Raw genomic sequence first — 24,258 nt, forward strand, 5'->3', positions numbered from 1 at the left:
TGCATCGGCCAAAAGTGAATCTATATACATCTTTCACGAAGTACACATTAATATTGTTTTAACGTTAATCTGTGAACTTATTCGAGATACGGCAATGTTCTTCCGGTATACTTCCAATTACCTTCAAAAGCCGCTGCCGTCAAAAGCCGGCTGATTTTGTCAAAGTTTAATCAACAATCTATATAAATGTTGTACCGTGTATTTGTTCCTCCATGCTCAAAATTAAGGCACAAAAAAAAAGCTTTCGCAGAAGACAGAGAGAAATTTAATATACAAATGGCGTCGAAAGCTTTCTTGATTGCAGTAGCTATGGCTGCTACAATTGTCGCTCCAACAATGGCAAAGGAAATATTGGTTGGAGGTGAAGATGGTTGGAGATTGGGCATTAATTATCAGGCCTGGGCTGATGGAATTGAATTTGACGTTGGAGATACCTTGGGTATGTCAATCTCCTTCAATCCAGATCTCGATCATGATTCTTACTTTCATACATTCATCTTAAAACATTATTCTGATTCTAACAAGTCAGTAATATTAGACAAATATTAGTCATGCTCTTTTTTTTTTTTTTTTTAATAATGACAATCCTGCCATCATTTTTGTCACGTAATTTTTATTTATTTATTAGACTATATGATAAAAAATAATGAAAATATCATTGTAAAAATGTAGATTACGATTGCTGAGTGAATTAATAATGTCTGAACCCAAAGTGCTTTCTGTACTGATTTATCAAAGCTTGCTCAATTCTTAGGAGTGGTATAGCATTTCAAAAAGTAATCCTTAAAAACTAACACAGATTGGACAGGAAAATGGTTATGCTTGTGTATCCATTATGGATGCACAAAAAGCTCTTATTATCCAATTTTACTCAATTTTCTTGATGTTGGCTTGAAATTTATCTCACATTGATTGTGAAAGGACCAGTGCGAGGAAAAGTCTAGCTAATTTTTAAGGCAAGAGATCCAAAGTGTCACTATTTTTTGGATTTTCTAACATCCAACAATATGATGGCAGAAATTATCAAATTAAAATCAGTTGAAATCTTCTTTTGTAATTACCAAACAAAACAAATCTCTGTATATATCTATATATATATATATTTTAAAGATTCATCGTGTAATTCACTAACCAAGTCTTTTGGCAACATATAGTGTTTAACTACGTGGCTGGAAACCACAATGTCATCAAAGTAAATGGGACCGACTTCCAACGTTGCGCGGCGCCGCTCGGCGCTGCACCTTTAATCTCCGGTCATGATGTGATCCTCCTCGCCACTCCCGGAAGGAAATGGTACATTTGTGGCGTTGCCAATCATTGCCAGGCTGGACCAATGAAGTTTGCCATTACTGTCCAGGTCCAGGGAGGTAGATCTCCTCCATCTGCATCTGCTCCAGAATCTCCTTCACCTGCATCTGCTCCAAGTCCTGCCTCCCCGTGTTCTTGAAATCCTGGAATTGCTTCCTCAAATTATTTCCAGATTGTGTTCTATGGGACACACCCTTTGATGTCGAACATCATCCATTACGGATGAGGGGCTTATAGGATATTGTCAATAAAGTTGCCCAAGAAGTCATTTGGATTTCTTAGTAGGGGAGGGGTAACCGTCGTGGTCTTATATTGTTATTACATTTTCCAGTTGTATTTGAGTTTAAGTTTTAAATTACTAGTACAATAATCGGACGAGTTGTTGGAGCAGCTTCCTTAATTGTTCTTTAATCATATTTAGTATGTTGTGCCTTGTAATAGCTTATTATTACACTTTTATCGACTTTGGTTATTCAACTTTGGTTGGTTATTTCCAAATGTTTTTGGGTATGAAGAAGGCCGTCTAGTGTATATCATTTCTTTCTTTGGAATCGGTTTGATGTCAATATTCTACCTGCCATATTTCTTAAAGTAGGAAAATTAAATTTTTATTCTATTTAGTGGATCATTTGAGAAATATAGACACTAATTTTTTTTTTAAAAAAAAATGGAGTAGTTTTTCCCAAGTAATTAAGAAAATAGTTTAGCACCAAAGTGCTCAACTTACCAAGTATTGTTCCTGATTCACTACAATGAATCATGTAATCAGTGACAAGAATTTAAATTCTCGTATCTAGATTTTTTTTTTTTTTTTTTCACTAAGCCAATGCACAAGTATACACCCATGAATTGACTGACTTCTTGGTCTATAATGTCTTAATTACTCAAAGTGAAACAGAGAAACCTCATACTTTATGTGCACACGCGCGCGTGCACACACACATATATATATATTCAAAATCCAAGATATTATCGAATCAAACATATATATATTGATATCAAACATGCATTGATATATTTCTTGTACTAGGATATTGTACGAAAATTTGCACTTAGTTACGGCCAATATGACATCTTCCACATTGTAGAAGCAAAAGGTTCATGTTAATGGATGATTGTACACATTTATTGTCTAAGATAGGAATTCTCAAAATGAATTCTCACAACGCAACGTAAAAAGTACATTTCAAAAGACAGTTCTTTTTCCAGGATTTAAAATAAGCTAGCTCCAAGATTTAGGAAAAAAAAAGTGGTAAAGAAGGCATAGCTTTAGATTCGACTTGGCCTATGTACACGCTACAATTAATCAATTTGATATAAAAAAAAATTGACATAAGCCTCTTGTATAGAATGTTTAGTATCGGTTGTGAGCGCACGCGTAGGTGTATGTATATATGTATGCATAAATAAATATATATATATATATGATGACGCAGTATTCAATTACAAAAAAAGGAGTACACAATGTATACAAAGTGGAGTGGATGGAAACCGTTTCAAACAGCTGACCTACCAAAGGCGAAAATGCCCTAGAAAGTGGGAAGGATGCATAGTCACTCTTGCTACTCCAGAGAAGAAATGGCATATTTGTGGAGTTGGAAATCAGTACTGTAAATCTGGGATGAGGCTTGTTATTAACGTCCAACAAAAAGAGGTATCTGCTGACAAGAAATCAGAAAAAATCACTTGACACCCCTGAAGTTTTAAAATGTCACTTGTCTCCCCTAATAATTGCAAAAAAAAAATATATTTACTCTTACTTGATACGTAATTCACATATCAAATAAATGGAGCTCAAAAAATTACAAAAAAAGAAAAAAAGTAACTTTGTTCCCTTTCTCCTTTCTCCAACATTCTCTCTTACTCTTTTCTTTTTTGGATGACTATGCAATTTTTTATTTATAAATTACAGTAAATTGAATTTTTTTTATTTTTTATTTTATGTGATTGTCATACAGTGAGGTTTGATACGTTTGTTTATTTTAAGTTGATTTTTATAATGATCAGTATAATTTAAAGGCTTGAGCACAGGTTGAGAAGAAGTTGAAAAAAAAAATAAGATTCATAAGAAATCGATTTTGAGCATATAAAGCTAAATTGGTGCTAGTGTGTTCTTTGCAAATATCATTTTTGTTTTTCAGATTTATATTTTTATAAACTATATAGCATTATGACGTGGTAGTACTATTGGAGATAAACAAGAATTTTGTCTCACAAATATCAAATGTAAGGGATGTAAGTGATATTTTTAAAATCTTAAGGGCGCTAGGTGATATTAAGAGAAACTTCAGGGGAGGTTTTTGATATTATCCCAACCGAGTATCCGACAAGCCGAGAACAAAGGCATCCCCCTTCCCGTCTCAATCAATCCAATTACTGATATTCCAAAGTACATTAATGATATTTGCATTAGGTACAGAATAGTTATAATACTTGACATTTTTTTTTCTTGAAAATAAACAGCTGCTTGCTTCGAAGTTTCACGTATGACCTAGTCGAGAATCCATGAACAGCTTTTACGAAGCACACATTGTTATGTTTTTAACGTTAATTCGTTGACTTATTCGAGAAACGCATTCCACTTGCCATATCTATTTTCGATGTTCGGGTTGCCGTCATATGCCGGCTGATTTTCTCAAAGTTTAATCAACACTCCATATATAAATGTTGCAGTACCATGTATCAGTTCCTCCAAGCTCACAATTAAGGCAAAATAAAAAGAAAGGAAGCTTTAGCAGAATACATAGAAATATAATATACAAATGGCGTCGAAAGCTTTCTTGATTGCATTAGCTGTTGTTGCTGCAATTGTTGCTCCGACAAGGGCAAAGGAAATTGTGGTCGGAGGTAAAGATGGTTGGATGTTGGGCATGGATTATCAGGCCTGGGCTGATGGAATCGAATTCCACGTCGGAGATACCTTAGGTATGTCAAAATTCCTTGAATCCACAGATACCTTAGGGATTTGCAATTTCCATTTATTGTGTTCCATTCTACAACGTAATCCTGATTCTATGAACTCACTAACGTTAAATGAGTTAATAATAATAATGTCTCGAAGCTAAAGAACTTTCTGTACTGATTTTTTTTTATAATTTGCTCAAATTTCAGGAGAGGTATAATATTTCAAAAAGCATAATCCTTAACAAGAACACAGATTGGAGAGGAATAAGGTTAAGTTTGTCTAAGACAGATGCACAAACATTTTCACTGATATTCCAGGAAGCAATTTTACAGAGCTTAGTTGATCTTGGCTAGTTTTTGGGATGACAGAGCCTAAGAACACCCGACAATATGGACGACAGAAATGATTAGAAATTAGTTAAAACCTTCTATTTTCTATGACCCGAAATTTAAAAAAAAAAAAGGAAAAGAAATCTTTATCTTTTAAAGTTTCATCATGTGTGTAATTCACTAACCAGGTTTTTTTTTTTTTTTTTTGGCAACATATATAGTGTTTAACTACAAACCTGGAGCACACAATGTCATCAAAGTAAATGGAACCGAGTTCAAACTTTGCGCAGCACCACTCGGGGCTGCTCCTTTAACCTCCGGTCACGATGTAATCACCCTCGCCGCTCCCGGAAGGAAATGGTACATTTGTGGCGTTGCCGACCATTGTCACACTGGACCAATGAAGTTTGCCATTACTGTCCAGCCCGGTTTAGGATCTCCTTCACCTGCACCTGCTCTAACTCCTCCCAAACCCGATGCTGGAGCAGCCACCGGATTTGGTCCCTCAAAAACTTTCTCTTGGCTGATTGCTGCATTGGCCGCCTTCATGATGATCATGGCTTGACGGAGATTCAGGAGTAACCTTTACTACTATTTATACTTGTTTGAAAGCAGAAAGACTTACAGGTTTCATTTTTTTTTTCAGTCCTTGTAATCCATTTATTTCTACTTGTTTACGTAACACATCAGTCAGTTAATGCATGCGGCTTTGTACGAGCTTTGAATAATACAGCATCTTGATCCCATTTGAATCCCATTGTAGCTTCATTTGAGTAATTACTTTTTACTGTAGGAGTTTGATCAGAATAACAATGATGGCTTAAATATTTATAACCCGTTTTTCATTTCACAAAAGTCATCCTCAATCATTCTAATTTTGGTCAAATCCGTATAATAAGATTGGAGAAAACTTTGAAGAGATGGAGGGTCAATAATAATAAAATATTGTCTTGTACGTAGTGATTGCAACAAATAAACCACACACGGCCATAGGTAAGGAAGGGGGGATGACATCAATGACAACAAGTACATGCAAGAATTAATATCCGTTCTCCTATTCGTCAAGATTCAACCAACCAATCAAGCAATCCTTCATCGAAAGAGAAGTCCCTGAAAGACAGGGCAGATTAAATGCACAAAGATTTCCAGCTATTGCAGAACTTCATGCAGGATTCATCGTCAATCACAAGAAAAGAAAGAAGAAAAAAAAGGGTATAACATAGCAATCATTATTGAAAAAATTTGTCCATATAAAGTAGTAGTATATAATTTTAAATTGAACTCTTTTCATTATGAGCATAGTTACCTCTTGACCTTGGGTCCTTCCGCACTACTAAAAACATACTACCATTTAAAAGGAAATTAATATAGTAGCATGTTAACTTTCTAGTAAATATGCTTTCCTTTTCCTACAAACTGCAAAATGGTTGCATGAAAAGTGCTTAGACCTGTCTTCCTAAAATCTTACTTCTGTCTGCAACTACGTTAACTATTCACAAGATTATCATTAAGCTGAGCTAGCTATGCTGAAAAAGAAGTCTCAACCACCAATTAGTGTCGTAAGTGCTAAGTTGCTTTCTCCATGTGGAAATGGTCCCACTCCTAACTTGTAGTCGACAGAGCAACAGCTGATATCAAAAAGAATTCCCAACTCCCATGACATGAGAGCAAAATCATAACAGTAGTTGAGAGATGTATATTACTTGCTAATCCAGATCAAAAGCAGAAGAATTCAGACCCAACTTTGGGACTATCCTTGCGACCTATTAAGAGACTGGGTACCTTCTCCTTCAGCTTAGAACAGTTAAGCATGTAGCATTGGCTGGCAAATAAAAAACTTAGATTATACATGCTGGCAGATTTAGATCAACTCAAGATTGACAAGTGACACATCCCTCCCCTCCCCTCCCCTCCCCCCAGCTAAATTCCTGTTTAGCACGAAACATCCCTCTAAAGCACAAGGAAAGAGGTTGACATAAGCTGAAATGGTAAAGTTCAACAAAATAAAGCGTGACAGATCGATCCATAGGAGTTGATTCAGGAAATGGACAAATAACATTTCCAGAGTCATGCATCCAATATCCTTGAATATAGATAGCAGCCTGAATTTCTGCTGTTTATTGACATCAAATTGATTGCACATGCTATGATGGCTAGTGACGAATTAAGACCTAAATACATTTTCTTAACAAATTACCGAACAATTTCTCAAACATCCTAATTTTCAACTTAGATGGATCACAACATCTGATCTCATATGAAGGCAATAGCTATATTACATTCCTACCGACGTGCCACCATACTGTTTTAATCTTGCATCATCATCTTCAACAAACCACGACAATTTCCCATTATAATCTGAGCTAATTATGCTAGGATCACTCCAAATGCAATGATCTCATACAAGCTTTCTCATTACATAAGATCCAATCCCAACTTTTGCAAATCCAACTGAGAAATCAACTACTGTATATATAGAATAAATGGCACCAGATCAGGAAACAAAGGGCATGTCTAACAGAAGTAACAAGAAAGAATAAATTTTCCCCCCTTAGATTTAATAAAAAAACTAAAAGAATTTGTCCTTCCTTCTGTGGTAATATCATAAAACAATATAAAGTTACACGAAGGGGATAGTAAAAGAGGAAACTTTATTCTCTTAAACCACCCCTATTGAAGAAGCAATTGTATAAAGCAGGAAAAGAAAGAGAAAAAGAGAATAAGCATAATCCCTTCTCCCTAGCCCAACTTCCTATACAACAAATCAGTGAACCTCTCTCCTTTTGATCCCACAATTAAATCAACCAATTAAAGACAAAAAAGGCATAGAACAATTGGAAAAGAGCCTCACCCCGTGTATTCTTGTGCCGGCACCACCACCAACTAGCTGATATTTGCTATCAATGAGCTGTAAGTTTAGACCTCTTCTTGGCCTCACTGTAAAGCACCACCCCCATTAGTGTCACAGCAAATCCGGTCATCCCCATAACGGTCACCGGATTCCTGAATATCAAGACTGAAACCACAGCAGCCACAGCAGCCTTGGCATTCCCCAACACTTGCAAAGTCAAAGCACTAGTATGCTTTGTCACCAAGAAGTTAGTCAAATTCACCAAATAAGCCACAGTGGCATTGGCAACCAACAAAAAGATCATAAACCCATCGAGCCTCGCCTTCTCAATTGTCACGGCAGTCACGTTCCCCTCAATATACAAAGTAAAGGGTAACAAAATCATAGCTGCCATCGGAGCCATGTACAACAAGAGATTCATCGAGTGCAATTTCTCAGCATCAGACGTTAACAACAACCCTTGAACCACAGACTTCAAGGCTCTCCCAGCAGTGGAACCTAATGCCATTAAAAACCCAAAAAGATGAAACAAGGGCTCGCTATTGCTAGCCAAAACAATCCCAAGAACCACAGGGACAAGTGCTAAATAAACCTCAGCAGATTCCTTTTTACAAGTAATCACAAATGCAAAAATGGCTGTGAAGAAAGGGGTAGTGGCACCAATTGCTTGGTTGAACGAGACAGGCAAGTACCTCAAAGAAGTATTCCCACAGACAACAGAAAAGCAAAAAATAGCAGATAAAGCAAGAATCTTGAAAAACTGCTTCCTACTATGAATTTGCTGAAAAGGGACAATTTCTAGCCACCTGATGGCTACAAAGCTATAAGAAGCACAAGAGATCATGTGCAGCATGGTAAGGAAGATTGGGTAACGGTAACCATAAAAGCTGAGGAGATATTTGTTCAGTAAAAGTACACCAATGTTTGACAAGTACCATGATGCAATGATAAGTGCTGTCAGCAAATTTGGAGAGATTAAGGATCCCACCCCCTGTTGATGTTTTATTTCAGCAGTTGGCGTAACTGGGATATCCAGGACTTGGTCTGTGGACTCCAATCTTGGGTTGCTTCCCCTCCTTGTTGTCCATGACTGTGCCTCCACCATCCCAGTTCCCAAACGTCACCCTTGCTTGATTGAATAGTCTGGTGTTTTTAGGCCTGTGCAGTGTGCGTAGTATGTGCAGAGCTGGTGGAGGAGATTTTGTTGTATACACTATACACTGCAGTGGAGTTAGAAGTCTTAGATCTGGGGGTGGTGACTGGTGACAAGGTGTGAAGGGGGCGTTGAGTTGAGGGGAAAGATAAGGTGGGAATGTGGGCTTTGGGCTTGGGGGGCGCTGATGGATCGGATTTGACTCGAAGGTGGAGATTTAGATTTGGGTAGGGAATGAGGACAACAGCCGTTGGATGAGAGATGGCGGGGAATAAATTATTAATGGCAATAACATCATTAGATTTCTCGAGATGGTTTCTGAATTGTGTCGGCCTTGACTTGGATTGGGTACTTCGGTAAGTTATGTACGTCACTGTGTGTACTCTACCCTCTCTGTGTGTGTGTTATTTTTTTTACTGTTGGTGGAGATGGAGAGATAGAGAAGGTATTTTCACTCGTGGGGTTACTGCTCCTGGAAAAACTACTACTACTACTAATATTCTCTTTATATGGGTCGGGTCGGGTCTGCAGATTCTTTTTTCCTGTAGTGTAATGCTAGGCCCCTACAAATTTAATGCAGTTGAGAATATGTTGACTCTGATTCATGGACCAATAAGAGAGTGGTTTAGATTGTGATTCTTGGTTCCGAGTAGGGCTGCAAACGAGCCGAGTCGAGTCGAGTTTTGAGCTAATCGAGCCGAGCCTCGACTAAATTTTACCAAGCTCGAGCTCGAGCTCGAGCTCGACGAGCTGGCAATTTTCGAGCTCGAGCTCGACTCGAATCAAGTCGAGCCGATCTCGAGTCGAGCTCGAACTCGAGCTCGAGCTCGAAAAAAATAAAAAATAATTATTTTTTTTTAAAAATAAATAAAATAATATTTTTTTCTTAATAAATAATAAAATATTAAGGATATATACGTAATTTTACTATGAAAATAAAAAATAAAAAATATATATATATATAATATACGTAATTTTATTATTAAATAAAAATAAAAATAAAAATATATATATATACTCAAGCTCGCGAGCCGGCTCGCGAGCTAACGAGCTTAATATTCTGAGCTCGAGCTCGAGCTCGAATTTGACTCGAGCCGGCTCGAGCTCGACTCGAGCTCAAATCGAGCGGCTCGCGAGCAGCTCGATTCGTTTGCAGCCCTAGTTCCGAGCATCTGTCCATAATTGGATGGCAACAAAAAAAAAAAAAAAAAAAAAGAGGGAAGTAGTCCCTGTATTGACAAAAATAAAATAAAAAAAAATTTGGATGGCAACAAACTGTAAACTCTTCCACTGCCCAACCTTTGTATACAACACAACCAGCAACACTACACTTCTTTTTTGTAGTATAATTTATGGGATTACTATATTCTTTTTTTTTTACCTGATATGATAGACTTATTCCTACTTTATATTATGGAAAAATGGATGATCCAATTGGACCAATGGGGAAATTCGAGGGGGGGGGAACTGAATTATTACTGATCCAGACGGATACCTACGCCCTCACTGGCAAAATATTTCAGGAAATTCTGAATTTTTAAAATATAAATCAAGGATTCGATGGTCAGTTACTCTAAGAATAGTTGGTTTATGGGACTCCTGTGTTCACTTGAGTTGGCAATTTGAATCTAGAAACATGCTCAAGAAGAAGCCCTTTGCAAACCCCCCGTCTTGTGCTATTAAAAACACAATATTATATTTGTAAGAAAAAAAATATAGTAGACCCTTTTTTGGTTTGCTTTTCCATAGCCCATCTAAATTGTAATTTTTTGAGTTTTTTTATAGAAAAATATATTATAATAATTTAATATATTTGAAATAAAAAAATGATTAAAAAATAGGTTTATGAATAATAATTTTTTTAAAAAAAAATGGCAATTCGAACGAGACATAAGTTCTTGATTAGTTCAGGATATCATTCTCAATCGGGCGACTCCCACTTGATTAGTTCTTGTTTTCTGATACTTGTTGGATTTCTTAAAGGATTAGATGTAATCAAACTCGAAAGAAGAAGAGAGAACAAGAAAGTGACTCAGAAGATTCCGAAGCATCATTTGTTACATGCTATTTGCTTTTTGCCAATTTGATATATGCTAATTACTGAATTGTAAAAGAAAAAAAGGATGGAAATGATGAATTTGTTGAACTTTTGGATTTACATCTAACGAAACTTTAAAAAAATTAATTTTACATATTTTTTCTTCAACTAGAATATCAAAATATTGATAATTTAACGGGTACATGATGCACTCCTCCGTAGACGCTGCTATTCTGCATATTTATTGAACTAATGGGGTGGATTAAGAACTTTGCCTCCTTTTTCGTCTCTTGCTCTTTTGTTGTGCAAATACAGATTGAACCTTTCTTTAAGTTTCAAGACTTCATATTTGCTTTAGTCTATAGAAATACGTGGAATTTTTTAACCAAAAAAAAAAAGAAAAGAAAAGAAAAGCTGGTTGGACAATACATGGGTTCAAATATGCTATTTTCCACTCGTTCATCAATGACAAATGTGTTTTGGCAAAAACTTCTGTACAAAATAGGAATTAACTTTCTTGAATTCTTGTTTGATGCCAAATGGCTCCACAAAAAGTATAAATACAAACTGACCCATCTAAATTATGTTTGTTTCATTCGATTTTCTTTAAGACATACATTTGGAAAATTTAAATACGTTTTTACACTATCTTTTTTCTCTTTCAAAAACAATTAATCAATAAAAGTGCTACACAAAAAACTTTCTATGACATCCCACAAACAATCATTCAAACGGAGGAAACGTAACTGTGAAGTCTCCATTTCCCTGTGACCAAGTGGTCCCTGCAAAATTGATTTGGGTACATCTCCCTAAAAAGAAAAGGAAAAATGTCTCGAAAGCCCAGTTCATGAACAACCAAGGATCCTTGTCAAGGGTTCTATTCCTTTCTTTCGGCCTAAATGAGAAACATCGACCCGGGTGTGTTCATGGCGGCCTGATTCATTCTGTCCCAGCCCAGCCCGGTTACCTTGGTATGAAACCTTTATCTACAATACTCTCGGCATTGGATGGACTTCCAAGGCCTGTTATCTAGAGCTTTTCACGAGTCGAATTGAACAAACCCTGCTCGTATATTATACTAATAAAGTTTGAATTCACATGAATATTAATGAGTTACAGATATTAGTTGAATTCAATTTGTTTATTTGTATAAATATTCAAACTCGGCTCGTTAAACTATACGGGTTGAATTCAAACTACAACTCGAGCTTGAATTCGATTTTGAAGATGATTTAATTATATTTTTTTAATAAATAATACATTATTTAGAATAAGTTTAATTGCATTTATTGGTTTTTTTAAAAATAAATAATGCTAATTTATGTATAATTATTTTTTAGTAAAATATAATATATATTTAATAATATTAAATGTATTTATTTTTTATAATTATTTATATGTTCGCGAACTAGGGATGTAATTGATACTCAAACTCGACTCGACATACAAGAAGGGTGCTTGAGCTCGAGCTCGAGTGAGTAGTATTATTAGAGCTCGAGCTCGATGCTTGCTTACAGAATTCGAATTCGACTCACATGGGTTTGAGTCAATGCGAGACTTATCAAGTTCGAGTTAGAAAATTTTATTTTCTTGACAATTTTTTAGCAAAAAGGCATTGTTGCCTTTTAAAAATTTTTATACGACATGAAACATTTCATAAATTCAACAACTCTTTTGGGTATAAAAGTAATTTTATAATAATAATATATTAAAGAATTAAAATTAAAAAGCTCAATAAGGTTCGACGAGTTTTCAACCATTGCTTCTGAATACTCGAACTCGACTCGCTCGCTTTATTGAGACACTCGAATTCGACTCAAATTCGGTCAACCCGAATTCAAGTCAAGTTTTTGAGCGAGCTGCTCGCGAACAGTTCGGTTCGATTATATCCCTATCGCGAACTATTCGAATAGTTATCGAATAAGTTCGTGTTCGACTTAATTATTAAACGAGTTTAATATTCTATTCGAATTTGATTCGTTTATTATACAATCAAACTTTTTTCCAACTCGGACAAGTTGAACACAAATACGTTCCTAAATAGCTCGGTTCATTAAATGCTTTGTCAGCTCTGTCATCCATTGATTCTGGTTTTTGTGGTCAAAATTAGAATTCAAAAAATACGTATCTTATAGTAGTTTCTCATTTTGGCTTCTTTTTTTATTTTTATTTTTTAAATTCAAAAGCTAAAAGACTAAGTAATTGAGAAGATCACGTAATATATTTCTCAAGCTCAGAAACTAAAGAAAGTCCATGAAAATTGGTTGTAAACAGATCCTTAAATCTCAAGTTCTCGCGGAATAAAAAAGGTAGGACCTACTAACTTTTATCCACAAAAGCTTAGGTTGTGTTTGGATTGCATTTTTCATGATTTTTCATGGAAAAATTATTGTAGCGATTTGATGTATGTGAGGAAAAAAGTTAATAGAGAAATGTGATCACGGGAAACCACGTAATTTTTCGACGGAAAATCGCAATCCAAACAAGGCCACTTTCGATACAAAAGTATATGTAAATTAAGAGATGGTGATAATTTCAAAATATTTTAATGGGTGTTTATCTTATGCCTTAAGCCATATAATAGAAAAAGCATTTAATCTTTTACCATTCTCCCAAGTTTAATTTACTTGGCGAGACATTTACTTAGCATAAGTATCAAGTTTCTCAAGGCCCTTCGGCTTTCTTATTGTAGTCTTGAGGTCTAGATATCAGCAAATTTGAATGCAACTCGCGCATAAATGAGTTGACATTACCTTGAATTAAAAACCCCACATTAAAAAAAAAGAGAATCTTAATAATATCAATTCCATAATCAAGGTAGAGAATTTGCTATTCTTTGCCCCCAATGTTCATTAGAGCGTAAGTGTTCTGAATTATATAACAGCACATCTCAAAAGCCAAAACCTAGATTAAGGAATAGCAAAAGAAGTTCCTTAGCGCAAGCAAGAGCTGAACCATCATTTATCATGCAGAAAATCAATGCACGAAATGCCAAAAGTTCACTAATGCCTATAGTTTTAATCCCTCTGTGTAAGGACATAACTGACATTAATGGAATTGTTTACTGAAACTTTGAAAACCACCCTTGGATGGTCTACTATCATTGTCAGTAACGTTCTCATGATTTTTAAAGTCTAATTTAATTTACTATTCTTCAGAATAATAAAATGTCCTTTTGCCTAAGATGTAAAAAAGATATGCATAGAGTTCAGGGAATGGACAGTGCCATCCTTGGGAGGCAATGAGATGACCATATATTTACATGAATATTGGTCGAGCTGTGAGAGTATGAATCGAGGAATTTTTTCATATGCTCTCTGATGTAAATTTGAAAGTTAATTATTGATTATTTATTGACTTGCAAAAAATGTCTATTATTCGCGGCCTCCCATTGGTGAAAATGAAATAAAGCTAGAAAATAAATAGCAATGGTCAATCTTTTCCCTGAACAGAAATCAATCTTGATCATTTTATTCACATATGGCTTTAGTTAGCCATTAGAAGATACAAAGCCAGCTTGCTTAGTGACAAATTGATCAATACGAAAGGACATCGACTTGGACACTGAAATATGCGGGGATTCCCCAACCCCAACAGTCTGATAAGGAAAACTTCAACAATTTGAAACTCTCATTGGAATAGCAGCAAGTGGCTTAGCTTTCTCAAGTGTAAGCCCAAACTTATCTCTCATGTCCATATCCTTTGGCTCCATACCATTAGGAAGTTTCCAATCAAAATTATGTACAAGAGTAGCTAACAACAATTTCACTATTCTCACTGCCAGCGGCAATCCAGGGCAAATTCGCCGTCCAGCGCCAAAAGGGATGAAGGATAAATCCCTCCCCCTGAAATCCAAATCTGAATTCAGAAACCTTTCTGGTAGAAATATGGTGGGATCTTTCCAGTAAGCTGTGTCCCTCGTGATCGACCATGCGTTCACCATTACTTGAGTATGTTTTGGAATGACGAAACCACAAAGTTGCACGTCTGTCATGGCAGAATGGGTGATAAGCGGTGCTGCGGGATGAAGTCTCATTGTTTCTTTTAGGACTGCATCTAGATAAGGAAGTTGCAGGATGTCTGCCTCCTTGACACTAAACCCTGAGCCAATTTTTTCTACAAGTTCTTGCTTTACTTTTGCCATTTTCTCTGGGTTGTGAAGAAGTTCTGTCATTACCCATTCCACGGTGGCGCTGGAGGTATCTGTACCTCCTATAAACAAATCCTGTTGGTGGCGCAGAAATATTATTGTCAATATTCACAGAGTAATAATATTATATGTGGGAATTGGATGTTTGAGATAAGAATTTCATTTAGCACTTGTCATTCAAAAGTTCTACAAGCAAGTATTTGCGTAAGCTTTCTAACACATCCAGCCAATCACTTATCTGTCACCTTATAGTCCCCCCTCCCTCTTCAGAAGCTGTATTATGTATGGAGTACGTAGGAAAGTCAACGTGAGATGCATCTAATGTCATATATCATAATAATAAATTGTAGATACACAGATAAGAATTACGTATTCAGGGTAACAAAAAAACCTGTAGATGAATGCAAAGTGCATCTTAAGTTACTAATCTGATAAAAGAAGAATTAGATTAAAAAAAAAAAAGAGTAGTTGGTAGATGAATGCAAAGTGCAATTTACGCTACTAATTACCATGAGTAGTAGTCTAACTTCGCGGCGATCCAGTTCATCCGGGCCATATTGTTCACTGTGATCGAGAAGAGCATCCAAGAAATCCTCCGATCTTTCTATGCTAGAAGCCCTTTGTTTCATCCGGCGATCAATATTGTTCTCAATTAGCGAGTGCAAACCATCATAACCACGCTTAATATCTCTTCTAATTCCCTGAGGGTCAAATAGCTTTAGAATAGGAAAAAAATCAGCGAGATTTGGCTTGCCAACAAGCTCCAAAATCATCTGAATCAAATCTTTTAATTCTTTAACTTCTTTTGAATTTGGATCCAGCACGTCAGCTGAAAATGACATGTTGGACAATAAGCTCAAAGTTGTACCGAACACTAATCTCCCAATATAAATAGCTTCTCCAGCTTCTCGAGCTTCGAAGACACGTTTAAGCATGTTTTCCATCATTTGGTGCCGTAATTCTTGCAACGCATCCAATCTTTGGGGGGTAAAAACTTGATTGTTCAAAAGCTTTCGCAGCTTTTGCCATTTTGGACCTCCAGGAGTCCAAATTACGGAATGCTGGTAATCAGTTTCTGCAGTTGCCGCATCTGGGATTGGCCTGCTCAAGAAAGCCTGATCATTCTTTTGGAGAATTTCTCTAGCCATTTCAGCTGAAGATGCAACTACAGTTGTGACACGGCCAAGTTTGATTGTCATGAGTGGACCGTGAATCTTGGCTAACATGGTCAAGGACTCATGGGGTCTGTCACCTAATTTGAGGAGATTCCCAATAATTGGAAGGCCTTTGGGGCCTGGAGGAAGCCTCTTCTGCTTGTTGATTGATCGGTTTGCTATGTAAAGCAAGATGGAGGTAATGCAGAATAAGAGAGGAGACAGGAGAAGTAAACTGTTAAACTCCATGGCCAACTTTGGGGTTACCGACCGGAACATTTGGTTATGCTAATCCGGTATCAAACCAAGGCCTTAAATAAAAGACGACATGAAGTGTTGAGTAGTTATTTATTCCTGAAAGAAAGAAGGGCCTGATCCAACGCTTGCTTGGTTGCCCCATTTTTGGGTTTGAACAATACCTTCTAAGACCGGACGAAGACAAAATTAGAGACCTTTAGCAAGTTAGGAGGGTGAGGTGACGGCTGTCTAATTAGCTGGGGACAGCAAAGCAATAGGAATCATACCAACAACTATATACTACAAAACAACGATGCAAAACTTAGAATATGTGAAGTTACCAACAATTTTTGATAATATAATATAAGGGCTTAGATAATTGGTGATATACTTTTGAGACGATTGTACAATACTGTTTCAATGCATGTATGTGTAAAATGTACCCAAAAGAAGTAAAATAAATTAATAATGAACTTCAAAATTTACAATCAATTTTATCCATTGAAAGAATGAGTGTATAGCAAGTGTTTGGACCAAAAAAAAAAAAAGAAAATCTCTTACTCCTCTTCCCAGAACTTGCATTGTAGCACATTAACCTTTGTCTTTGTATATAGCCAGCATCCTTCCGAGTTCTGGGATTCTTTTTTTTTTTTTTGGGAGGGGAGCTGGTAGAAACCTCATTAGGGACAAATTGACGTAGTCTTCAGCATACAAGGTGATTGATATATTTACAAGCATCCTCATTTCCTCAAAAGATAAGAAGGCGTCTGACAAAAATGATATTCTAAAGGTTTTTTTGCTTTTTTTTTTTTTATGTTTCAACTTGGATTTTACTACTATATTTTCTTCCCATCTTTGTTTCTTGTCCTTATTGTTGTTTAGTAATTTTAAAGAAGGATTCCGTTGATTTTCTTTTGAGAATTGTTTGGGTAAAATATGAAGTAGGGCATCCATGACTTTGTAGTTTGTCTCCTACATATTTTTATAATGATCATTGGGTTTGGTCCGGAGATTCTATTCCTTCCCATGGCGTCATTTTGTTAATAATACTACTACAAACGAGCTGGCAACCATGTCGGGGCTCCAGTTTTTTTTTTAATTGAGCGGGTAATGTTTTTTTTTTTTTGGTAATTCAGAACATGCCCTGATTTGAATCCTTAGGATCCGAGCCGGCACACCAAACCGTAGGAGTGCGCCACGGTCTCACGCAGCGATTCCGGACGAGTTACGAGAATTCAAGCTCAGGATAAAATTCGAACCCACGACCACAGGAGTCCTTAATAACCCGCTTACCACTGAACGACTCCCGTGAGGGCTTGAGCGGGTAATGTTGACTGTTGAGCTGAGTAACCAACGACCTACTGCAAGGATATGATTTGATCAATTGCAGGCAAAAGGATTTTCAGCACTCAACTTTATCAAATGTGACACAAAGGCGCTTAGTTCTTTGTTCCTTCTCTTTTGTAAGCAAGAAAGTAAAGTTCCTTAATAGTACTAGCAGAGTTTGCCAAGGATCTCAGGTTGGACATTAAGGCCTTATTTAGTTCCAGGAAGAGCGAGGAAATGAAAGGTAAGTTCCTTTGAAACCTCTAATTCGTTCTCCTATTTGGTAAAACAGAAAGGGGTGGGAAAATAGTAAAGGGTTTCAAAGAAAGTAGTAATTTCTTTGTTTGCATTTCGATTTTTTCTTTAAGGGAATGTAAACGAAGAACACAACTATTTGCATTTTAACCAAACAATAGCTAATTACATGGAAATTTCAATTTGGTAATTGTATGGACAGTTTCAATTTGCTAATTTAAGTTCTTAAAGTATTAATAATCATCCTCTAAGGAAATGAGGAGTTTTAGAGTCGAATAAACGATATTTGTCAATAGGTAATATTCCAACTATGACGAGTTTGAGAGTCGAGTAAAGGATTTATGTGAATAATATTCCTACCATGTGAACTGACCATTTAATGGTTATTCAAATATTAAAATTGAGTTGGATAGCCACCGCAAAAAGAAGTACTTGCAGTCAGATTCGGGACATGTGACCACCGTATAGTGTAGGTACAAGAGCAACAGACAGTGACATTAACATAATAAATACACAACTAACATAATAATTATTGTTTAGTTTGACCAAAAAAAAAACATAATAATTGTTTAGTGACTGTTGAGATTTTTTTTCAAAAGGATAATTGTCAGCAGCCCAACTCTCCGTTTTCTAATCGGCCTGAAGAATCCAAATGTTTTCTTGATTTGGGTTTCCACCACAATTTCTCCGAGCCTTTTTCAACTGAAATTAAGTCCACAATTGAAATTTCTCCAAGCCATTTTCAACCAAAGCCGGACCAGCCCAGTTACCTTTTTCAAAAATTGCACCCTGATGACGTAAGGGGCGTCAATGGGTTGGGTTTGGATCCGAACTCGATCTGGATTCGATAAATTTTTTCGATGTTAGATTGAAAAATAATTTTGATACTCGGACTCGTACCTGTTTATTGTAATAAAAAAAAGGAACAGATACGAAATATAAAATTCCGACCCATATTTGATGCGGATCCGAACAATATATTAATAATTATAAAATAAATATTTTAAATACATTCTTTTACCAAATTAACAATTTATTAATGACTTTATAGATTGATTTGTGATTAGTTTTGGATTGGCTATTACGAGTTATTTGTGATTTAGTTGTGTAATTTGATTTATTTAAGTTTGGAGATTGGATTTGCGATTAATTTTGGATTTAATTTTGAAATGTTTAAATTTGGAGATGTTCTTTCTATGTAGACCTGGACCTAACTCGGGACCTGTCGGACTCGATTCTGAGACTCTAAGGTCAAGACTCGTTCGATATAAGGATCAGGTCCAGATCTACTATATAAAAATGGGTCTGAGTCTGCAATTTTCAATTTCGACTCGAACCCGATCCGTTGACATCCCTAGATGACATCGACAGCATGTCTAACCTAGATCCGCATGTATGCAATTGCAGTCCTCTGAGGCTGGGTCCGTTTGAATTGCGAGTTTTCTAAGGAAAAATTTACAAATATTCTTTTGACAAGTTCCGAATTATCTTTTCACTTATGAATTTTTTTTAATAAGTGAGACTCAAAACCTGTTACTTAAAATTCCTCTCATCTTATCATCCAACTCAACCCTTCTCCAGTTATCTTTTCACTTTACAAAAATCACGTCAATATGTTTTTTTTTTTTTTTCACAAAAAAAAGTCCTACAAATACCAATCCAAACAGACACTAACACATGGTTGCGTGCCTTTCTATTTTTTTTCTTTTTCGAATTTCATTATGGAGATAAGCGTTTGGATGTAGGTAATAACCTAGATTGAAACTAATAGTTGGAGCTAATAATCGTTGTCAAGCGCTGCTGCACCTTCATTGTCATGCAGAAAATAAGCGGATGCATGTCAAATTAAAATGAAGTACATAGCCTGTAGTTTTAGCCCCGCTATGTAAAGATATGACTCACATTAGGGTAATTGTGTCTGCAAAGTTGAAAATTCCACTTGATCGCCTAATATCAGTATTATAAAAAACCACATGATTTGAAAAGTATGCCTTAATTTTTTTTTTTTGGGGGGCAGAAGAGTATATTTTAATTTAATTTCAGAATTTAAATTTAATATCTGAACGTACAGGGCTGCGGTTTGTGCGGAACTCTAGTTTATTACACTCAGAAGAATGAGATAATCATTTCCTAGACATGAAAACATCCTCGAGTGGAATTGATACGATCACATGAAACATGATCATTTCCGCATCCAGAAATCATGGTCTTGACTTTCTTATTGATAGATTAATTGCTTTACTCAACATGCATACATGTTGTAAATCCTTATAGGACCAGGACTTGCTTGGTAAGGAATGGATCATATCATTCATTACTAAAGACAACTTTTTTAACTTGCTGCAACTCTTGCAGGAATGGCAGCAAGTGGCTCAGCCTTCTGAAGTGTGATACCAAACTTATCTTTCATGTCCATATCTTTTGTTTCCATACCGCTGGGGAGTTTCCAATCAAAATTATGAATAAGAGTAGCCAACAGTAAGTTCACCATTCTCACTCCCAGTGACACTCCGGGGCAAATTCGCCTTTCAGCGCCAAAAGGGATGAAAGATAAATCCCTGCCCCTGAAGTCAATATCTGAATTCAGAAACCTTTCCGGTCGAAATATGGTGGGCTCTTTCCAATAGGCTGTGTCCCTTGTGATTGACCATGTGTTCACAAATACTTGAGCATGTTTTGGAATGATATAACCACAAAGTTCTACATCTGTCTCGGCTCTGTGGGGCAACAGAAGGGGCGCTGTTGGGTGAAGCCGCATCGTTTCTTTTATGACTGCATCTAAATAAGGAAGTTGCAGGATGTCTTGCTCCTTCACGCTAGATCCTGAGCCAATTTTTTGGTTTAATTCTTGCTTTGCCTTTGCCATCTTGTCTGGATTGTGAAGAAGCTCCGCCATTGCCCATTCCATAGTGGCGGAGGTGGTATCTGTACCGCCTATAAACAAATCCTACAATTGGTTGCATAGATATGCTGTCAATATTTGGAGAATTTTTTGGATGCGAAAGGAGAAATTCATTTTTGGTTAATTGGTTATACGAGCAAGCTATTCGTCACCTTATCACTGTTTTGTCCCCTAACAATGGCGTATTGCAAGAGTTCATTGATAATTGCGTCTAACTCAAATACATTTCCTAATTCATAATAGTTTTGACCAGACAAAAATTTCCGAAATAAGAAAAGCAGATATGCTTATATGATATGCTTATGATAGTCTGTGATTCTTGCTTGGCTAGATAAATTAAGGGTATTATTAATTCAATAGAAAATTCTGTAAGCAACGTTAAGCAGAGGTATTATATGATCCTGCCATTGTTCTGGAAACACTAGTGCATGTGCAGATGCCTACATACCATTAGAATACATGTTAAACTTTTAGCATGCATGAAACCAAAGAGTTCTCAGGTCAACAGATTTTTATTGCTAGTAAACTTCAATACGAGATTAAATTACCATATCTCAGGAGTGCTGTTTCCAAATTATTCTAGCCAGATTCAATTACCAAAGTAGATGAACGCAAACTGCAAACTAAATTAATCGTTACCATGAGCAGTAGCCTAACATCGCGGCGGTCCAGTTCATCCGGGCCATGTTCTTCACTATGATCAAGAAGAGCATCCAAGAAATCTCCCGACCTCTCTGATCTAGAAGCCCTACGTTTCGTGCGACGATCAATTGCGTTCTCAATTAACGCGTGCAAACGATCGTAAGAACGCTTAATATCCCTTTTTATTCCCTGGGGATCAAGTGGCTTCAAAATAGGGAAAAAATCTGCAAGATTTGGCTTGCCACAAAGCTCCATAATCCTCCAAATCAACTCTTTTAGTTCTTTAACCTCTTCGGAGTCCAGATCAAGCATGTCAATCGAAAACATCATGTTGGACAATAAGTTCAACGTTGTCCCAAACACTAACCTCCCAATATAAATAGCTTCTTCAGCTTCTCGAGCATCTGAAACTCGTTTAACCATGTTTTCCATCATTTGATGCCGCAATCCGCGCAACGCATCCAATCTTTGGGTGGTGAAAACTTGACTGTTGCAAAGTTTACGAAGCTTTCGCCATTGTGGACCTCCAGAAAGCCAAGCCATGGAGTGTTCGTAATCAGTTTCTGCAGTGACTGCATCCGGGATTGTCCTGCCCAAGAAGGCATGATCATTCTTTTGGAGAATTTCTCTAGCCATTTCAGTTGAAGATGCAACTACAGTTGTGACACAGCCAAGTTTGACTGTCATGAGCGGACCATAAATTTTGGCTAACTTGGTTAAGGACTCATGGGGTCTGTCACCAATTGTGAGGAGGTTCCCAATAAAGGGGAGGCCTTTGGGGCCTGGAGGAAGCCTCTTCTGCTTGTTGATGGATCTGTGAGCTACGTAAAGGAAGATGAGGGCAATGCAGAATAAGAGGGGAGAAAGGAAAGCTAAACTGTTAAACTCCATGGCCAACTTTCGGGTTTCTGTCGTGACCTCTGGCAATAACAAGCCAGGGCCTTAAATAGAAGACGAGACGACAGCTTGATGAGTTGTGTGATATCCACAAATCGATAAATAAGAGAAGGAAGACCTGATCCCATTCCAACATGTGCTGCGGGCAGCATAGGTGGGCTTGAACATGCAGCTTATTAAAGACAGCTAAAGTTGAAATTAGACAAGTTTAGCAAAATTAATTTAAGGGTTATGGTGGGTTTTAACTTTAAACTAGGGGAAAGCGAATAGAAACTATCTTTAGAATATGTTAAACGATAGTGCAATTTGAGTTTCCTTTAAATATGCAAATTCAACCATCATAAGAAAAAAAAATAATACTAAGCAATTCATACACTACATGTCTGCACTTTCCAAGTCTCAGAAAAAAATTCCATCCAGCATTGCACTTTGAATTTGAAGCATTTCATCCATCAAGGCAGCCAATTTTTTGAATTAACAATAAACGTTGTTCTTGCTCCAACTCCCAAGATTTACAAACCAACAGATTAATCTACACCTTTGTGGTTGGCATTTTTCCTTCCACGTTCAGGCAAACATTGATAGCAGAACATGTTATAACAAATTGGGAAAATGACCTATTTCATCCCTCACATTTCACAAAAATATTCTTTTCGTCCCTTACTTTTAAAATGAAGCAATTTCGTCCCTGACATTTAAAAATTAAAGCTATTACATCCTTGAATCCAATTTTCAATCTGAATCAAACCACCTATCAACTCGATTACAAATTTTGAAGGTATAATTGGTAGATCACTTGGTTAACTCAACTTGAATATAACTCAACTTGAATTCCTACATTGTCATTGTATACACTGATGGTTTTATGTACTTACCATATCATTTCAATTTCAATTTAAACACCAAATTTTGTATTTATGATACACATCTAGACTCGCAAGCGAATATACTAACGATGCATGAAAAGATTTACCCAAAAGAAAAACCCGACTATTCCAAGACAAATAATGGCCTTTATGTTATAATGTTTATTTTTTTGGTTTGATAAATGTCATGTGAATATGATGAAATTGACCGAGTGACCTATCAATTCTATCTCCGAAATTTATTACTGGGTTATTGGATGGTTTGATTCAAATTGAAAATTAGGTTCAAGGATGTAATAGCTTTAATTTTTAAATGTCAGGGATGAAATTGCTTCATTTTAAAAGTGAGGGATGAAAAGAATATTTTTGTGAAATGTGAGGGATGAAACAGGTCATTTTCCCTAACAAATTTATTACTGCTATAATCAAGTTGAAACTTCGGGTTCCTTGCCTCTCATGACCTCGTCGATTGAAACATCAAGAAAAGTAGAGGCTGGTTCTTTTTCAGGATTTTACTTTTTGAATCTGTCCAGGTTGGATCTTTAGTTGTATAATCATCTGAAGTTTTTCTTTAAGTTTTGTTGGTGACAATTTCCAACATTAAAGCAAATTGATACGATAATATTGCTAATACGTAGGCTATAATTACCAACAAAAAAAAAAAGGAACTTCAATTTCACCCTTTGAAATTATCAAACTTTTGAAGAGATTGTTTTGAAATAAACAACGTCTGCATTCACAAATATTTGGTGCACCGTAAAATTATCTGGTGAAGTTTAGGTGGCGCAAAACCTGTTTGGCCCGATCTCTGGGGGGTCTGAATGCAATTAAACTCTGATAGTAACATATAAATTCCCAAATATGGGGAACAATCATCAGAAATTAAAATACGATGCTAAAAGAGGACTGGAATTTAAGGCTAAAAGAGGGAAACACGGATAGGACGAGCAATTGGCATATTCTTTTTCAGTACATAGCATATTTGGCATGGAAAGGAAGGAATAAGTACTCCAGGCAAGGAAAAGAGGAAATTATTAAATTACAGTCTGGGAAACTAAAGGAATTGGTGGGTCAAGTACAACAGGCAATTGAAAAAAGACGCAGGTTGGAAATGAAAGAGGTAAGACTTATAAAATAGTCATCACCACCACTGGGATGGGCGAAAGCAAAGTTTTGAAACCCAGACTCTTCATTGATCCAGAAAAATGAGTGGAACTGGTTCAACTGTTTTGGGCTGATCGTTAT

General features: G+C 36.4%; 5 protein-coding genes across 7 annotated transcripts; 2 read left to right on the top strand and 3 right to left on the bottom strand.

The window, feature by feature from the left end:
- Window positions 1-276: 276 nt before the first annotated feature.
- LOC113780863 (basic blue protein-like) lies at window positions 277-1,447 on the top strand. The gene is made up of 2 exons (XM_027326646.1): window positions 277-439; window positions 1,155-1,447. The coding sequence occupies exons 1-2, from the start codon at window positions 277-279 to the stop codon at window positions 1,445-1,447; spliced, it is 456 nt and encodes a 151-aa protein (XP_027182447.1).
- Window positions 1,448-4,070: 2,623 nt separating this feature from the next.
- On the top strand, window positions 4,071-5,107 carry LOC113780864 (mavicyanin-like). Its single transcript, XM_027326647.1, has 2 exons — window positions 4,071-4,233; window positions 4,764-5,107. The coding sequence occupies exons 1-2, from the start codon at window positions 4,071-4,073 to the stop codon at window positions 5,105-5,107; spliced, it is 507 nt and encodes a 168-aa protein (XP_027182448.1).
- Window positions 5,108-5,547: 440 nt separating this feature from the next.
- Window positions 5,548-8,702, bottom strand: LOC113779550 (probable sugar phosphate/phosphate translocator At1g12500). 3 transcript variants are annotated; one of them, XM_027325153.1, is made up of 2 exons: window positions 7,394-8,702; window positions 5,548-5,652 (listed from the first exon to the last, which is right to left on the bottom strand). In XM_027325153.1, the coding sequence occupies exon 1, from the start codon at window positions 8,496-8,498 to the stop codon at window positions 7,443-7,445; it is 1,056 nt and encodes a 351-aa protein (XP_027180954.1). In that variant the 5' UTR covers window positions 8,499-8,702; the 3' UTR covers window positions 5,548-5,652; window positions 7,394-7,442. The 3 variants fall into 3 exon arrangements, with proteins under 3 accessions (XP_027180954.1, XP_027180953.1, XP_027180952.1); XM_027325152.1 differs by lacking the exon at window positions 5,548-5,652 and adding an exon at window positions 5,876-6,364; XM_027325151.1 differs by lacking the exon at window positions 5,548-5,652 and adding an exon at window positions 6,547-7,008.
- A 5,495-nt stretch (window positions 8,703-14,197) lies between these two features.
- On the bottom strand, window positions 14,198-16,137 carry LOC113780865 (geraniol 8-hydroxylase-like). Its single transcript, XM_027326648.1, has 2 exons — window positions 15,244-16,137; window positions 14,198-14,809 (listed from the first exon to the last, which is right to left on the bottom strand). Exons 1-2 carry the CDS (start codon window positions 16,135-16,137, stop codon window positions 14,198-14,200), a joined length of 1,506 nt encoding a protein of 501 aa, XP_027182449.1.
- A 3,901-nt stretch (window positions 16,138-20,038) lies between these two features.
- On the bottom strand, window positions 20,039-22,141 carry LOC113780867 (geraniol 8-hydroxylase-like). Its single transcript, XM_027326649.1, has 3 exons — window positions 21,506-22,141; window positions 21,248-21,409; window positions 20,039-20,653 (listed from the first exon to the last, which is right to left on the bottom strand). The coding sequence occupies exons 1-3, from the start codon at window positions 22,139-22,141 to the stop codon at window positions 20,039-20,041; spliced, it is 1,413 nt and encodes a 470-aa protein (XP_027182450.1).
- Window positions 22,142-24,258: the final 2,117 nt, after the last annotated feature.

The sequence above is a fragment of the Coffea eugenioides genome, chromosome 8, assembly GCF_003713205.1.
Source record: "Coffea eugenioides isolate CCC68of chromosome 8, Ceug_1.0, whole genome shotgun sequence".
Taxonomy (NCBI): Eukaryota; Viridiplantae; Streptophyta; class Magnoliopsida; order Gentianales; family Rubiaceae; genus Coffea; species Coffea eugenioides.

Coding starts and splice junctions, on each gene's coding strand:
- LOC113780863 (XM_027326646.1), top strand. CDS start 277: ATGGCGTCGAAAGCTTTCTTGATTGCAGTAGCTATGGCTGCTACAATT. Junction 440..1,154: donor TGACGTTGGAGATACCTTGG/GTATGTCAATCT, acceptor GGCAACATATAG/TGTTTAACTACGTGGCTGGA.
- LOC113780864 (XM_027326647.1), top strand. CDS start 4,071: ATGGCGTCGAAAGCTTTCTTGATTGCATTAGCTGTTGTTGCTGCAATT. Junction 4,234..4,763: donor CCACGTCGGAGATACCTTAG/GTATGTCAAAAT, acceptor CAACATATATAG/TGTTTAACTACAAACCTGGA.
- LOC113779550 (XM_027325153.1), bottom strand. CDS start 8,498: ATGGTGGAGGCACAGTCATGGACAACAAGGAGGGGAAGCAACCCAAGA.
- LOC113780865 (XM_027326648.1), bottom strand. CDS start 16,137: ATGGAGTTTAACAGTTTACTTCTCCTGTCTCCTCTCTTATTCTGCATT. Junction 14,810..15,243: donor AAGTTAGACTACTACTCATG/GTAATTAGTAGC, acceptor CGCCACCAACAG/GATTTGTTTATAGGAGGTAC.
- LOC113780867 (XM_027326649.1), bottom strand. CDS start 22,141: ATGGAGTTTAACAGTTTAGCTTTCCTTTCTCCCCTCTTATTCTGCATT. Junction 21,410..21,505: donor AAGAGTTGATTTGGAGGATT/ATGGAGCTTTGT, acceptor AAGCGTTCTTAC/GATCGTTTGCACGCGTTAAT. Junction 20,654..21,247: donor ATGTTAGGCTACTGCTCATG/GTAACGATTAAT, acceptor AACCAATTGTAG/GATTTGTTTATAGGCGGTAC.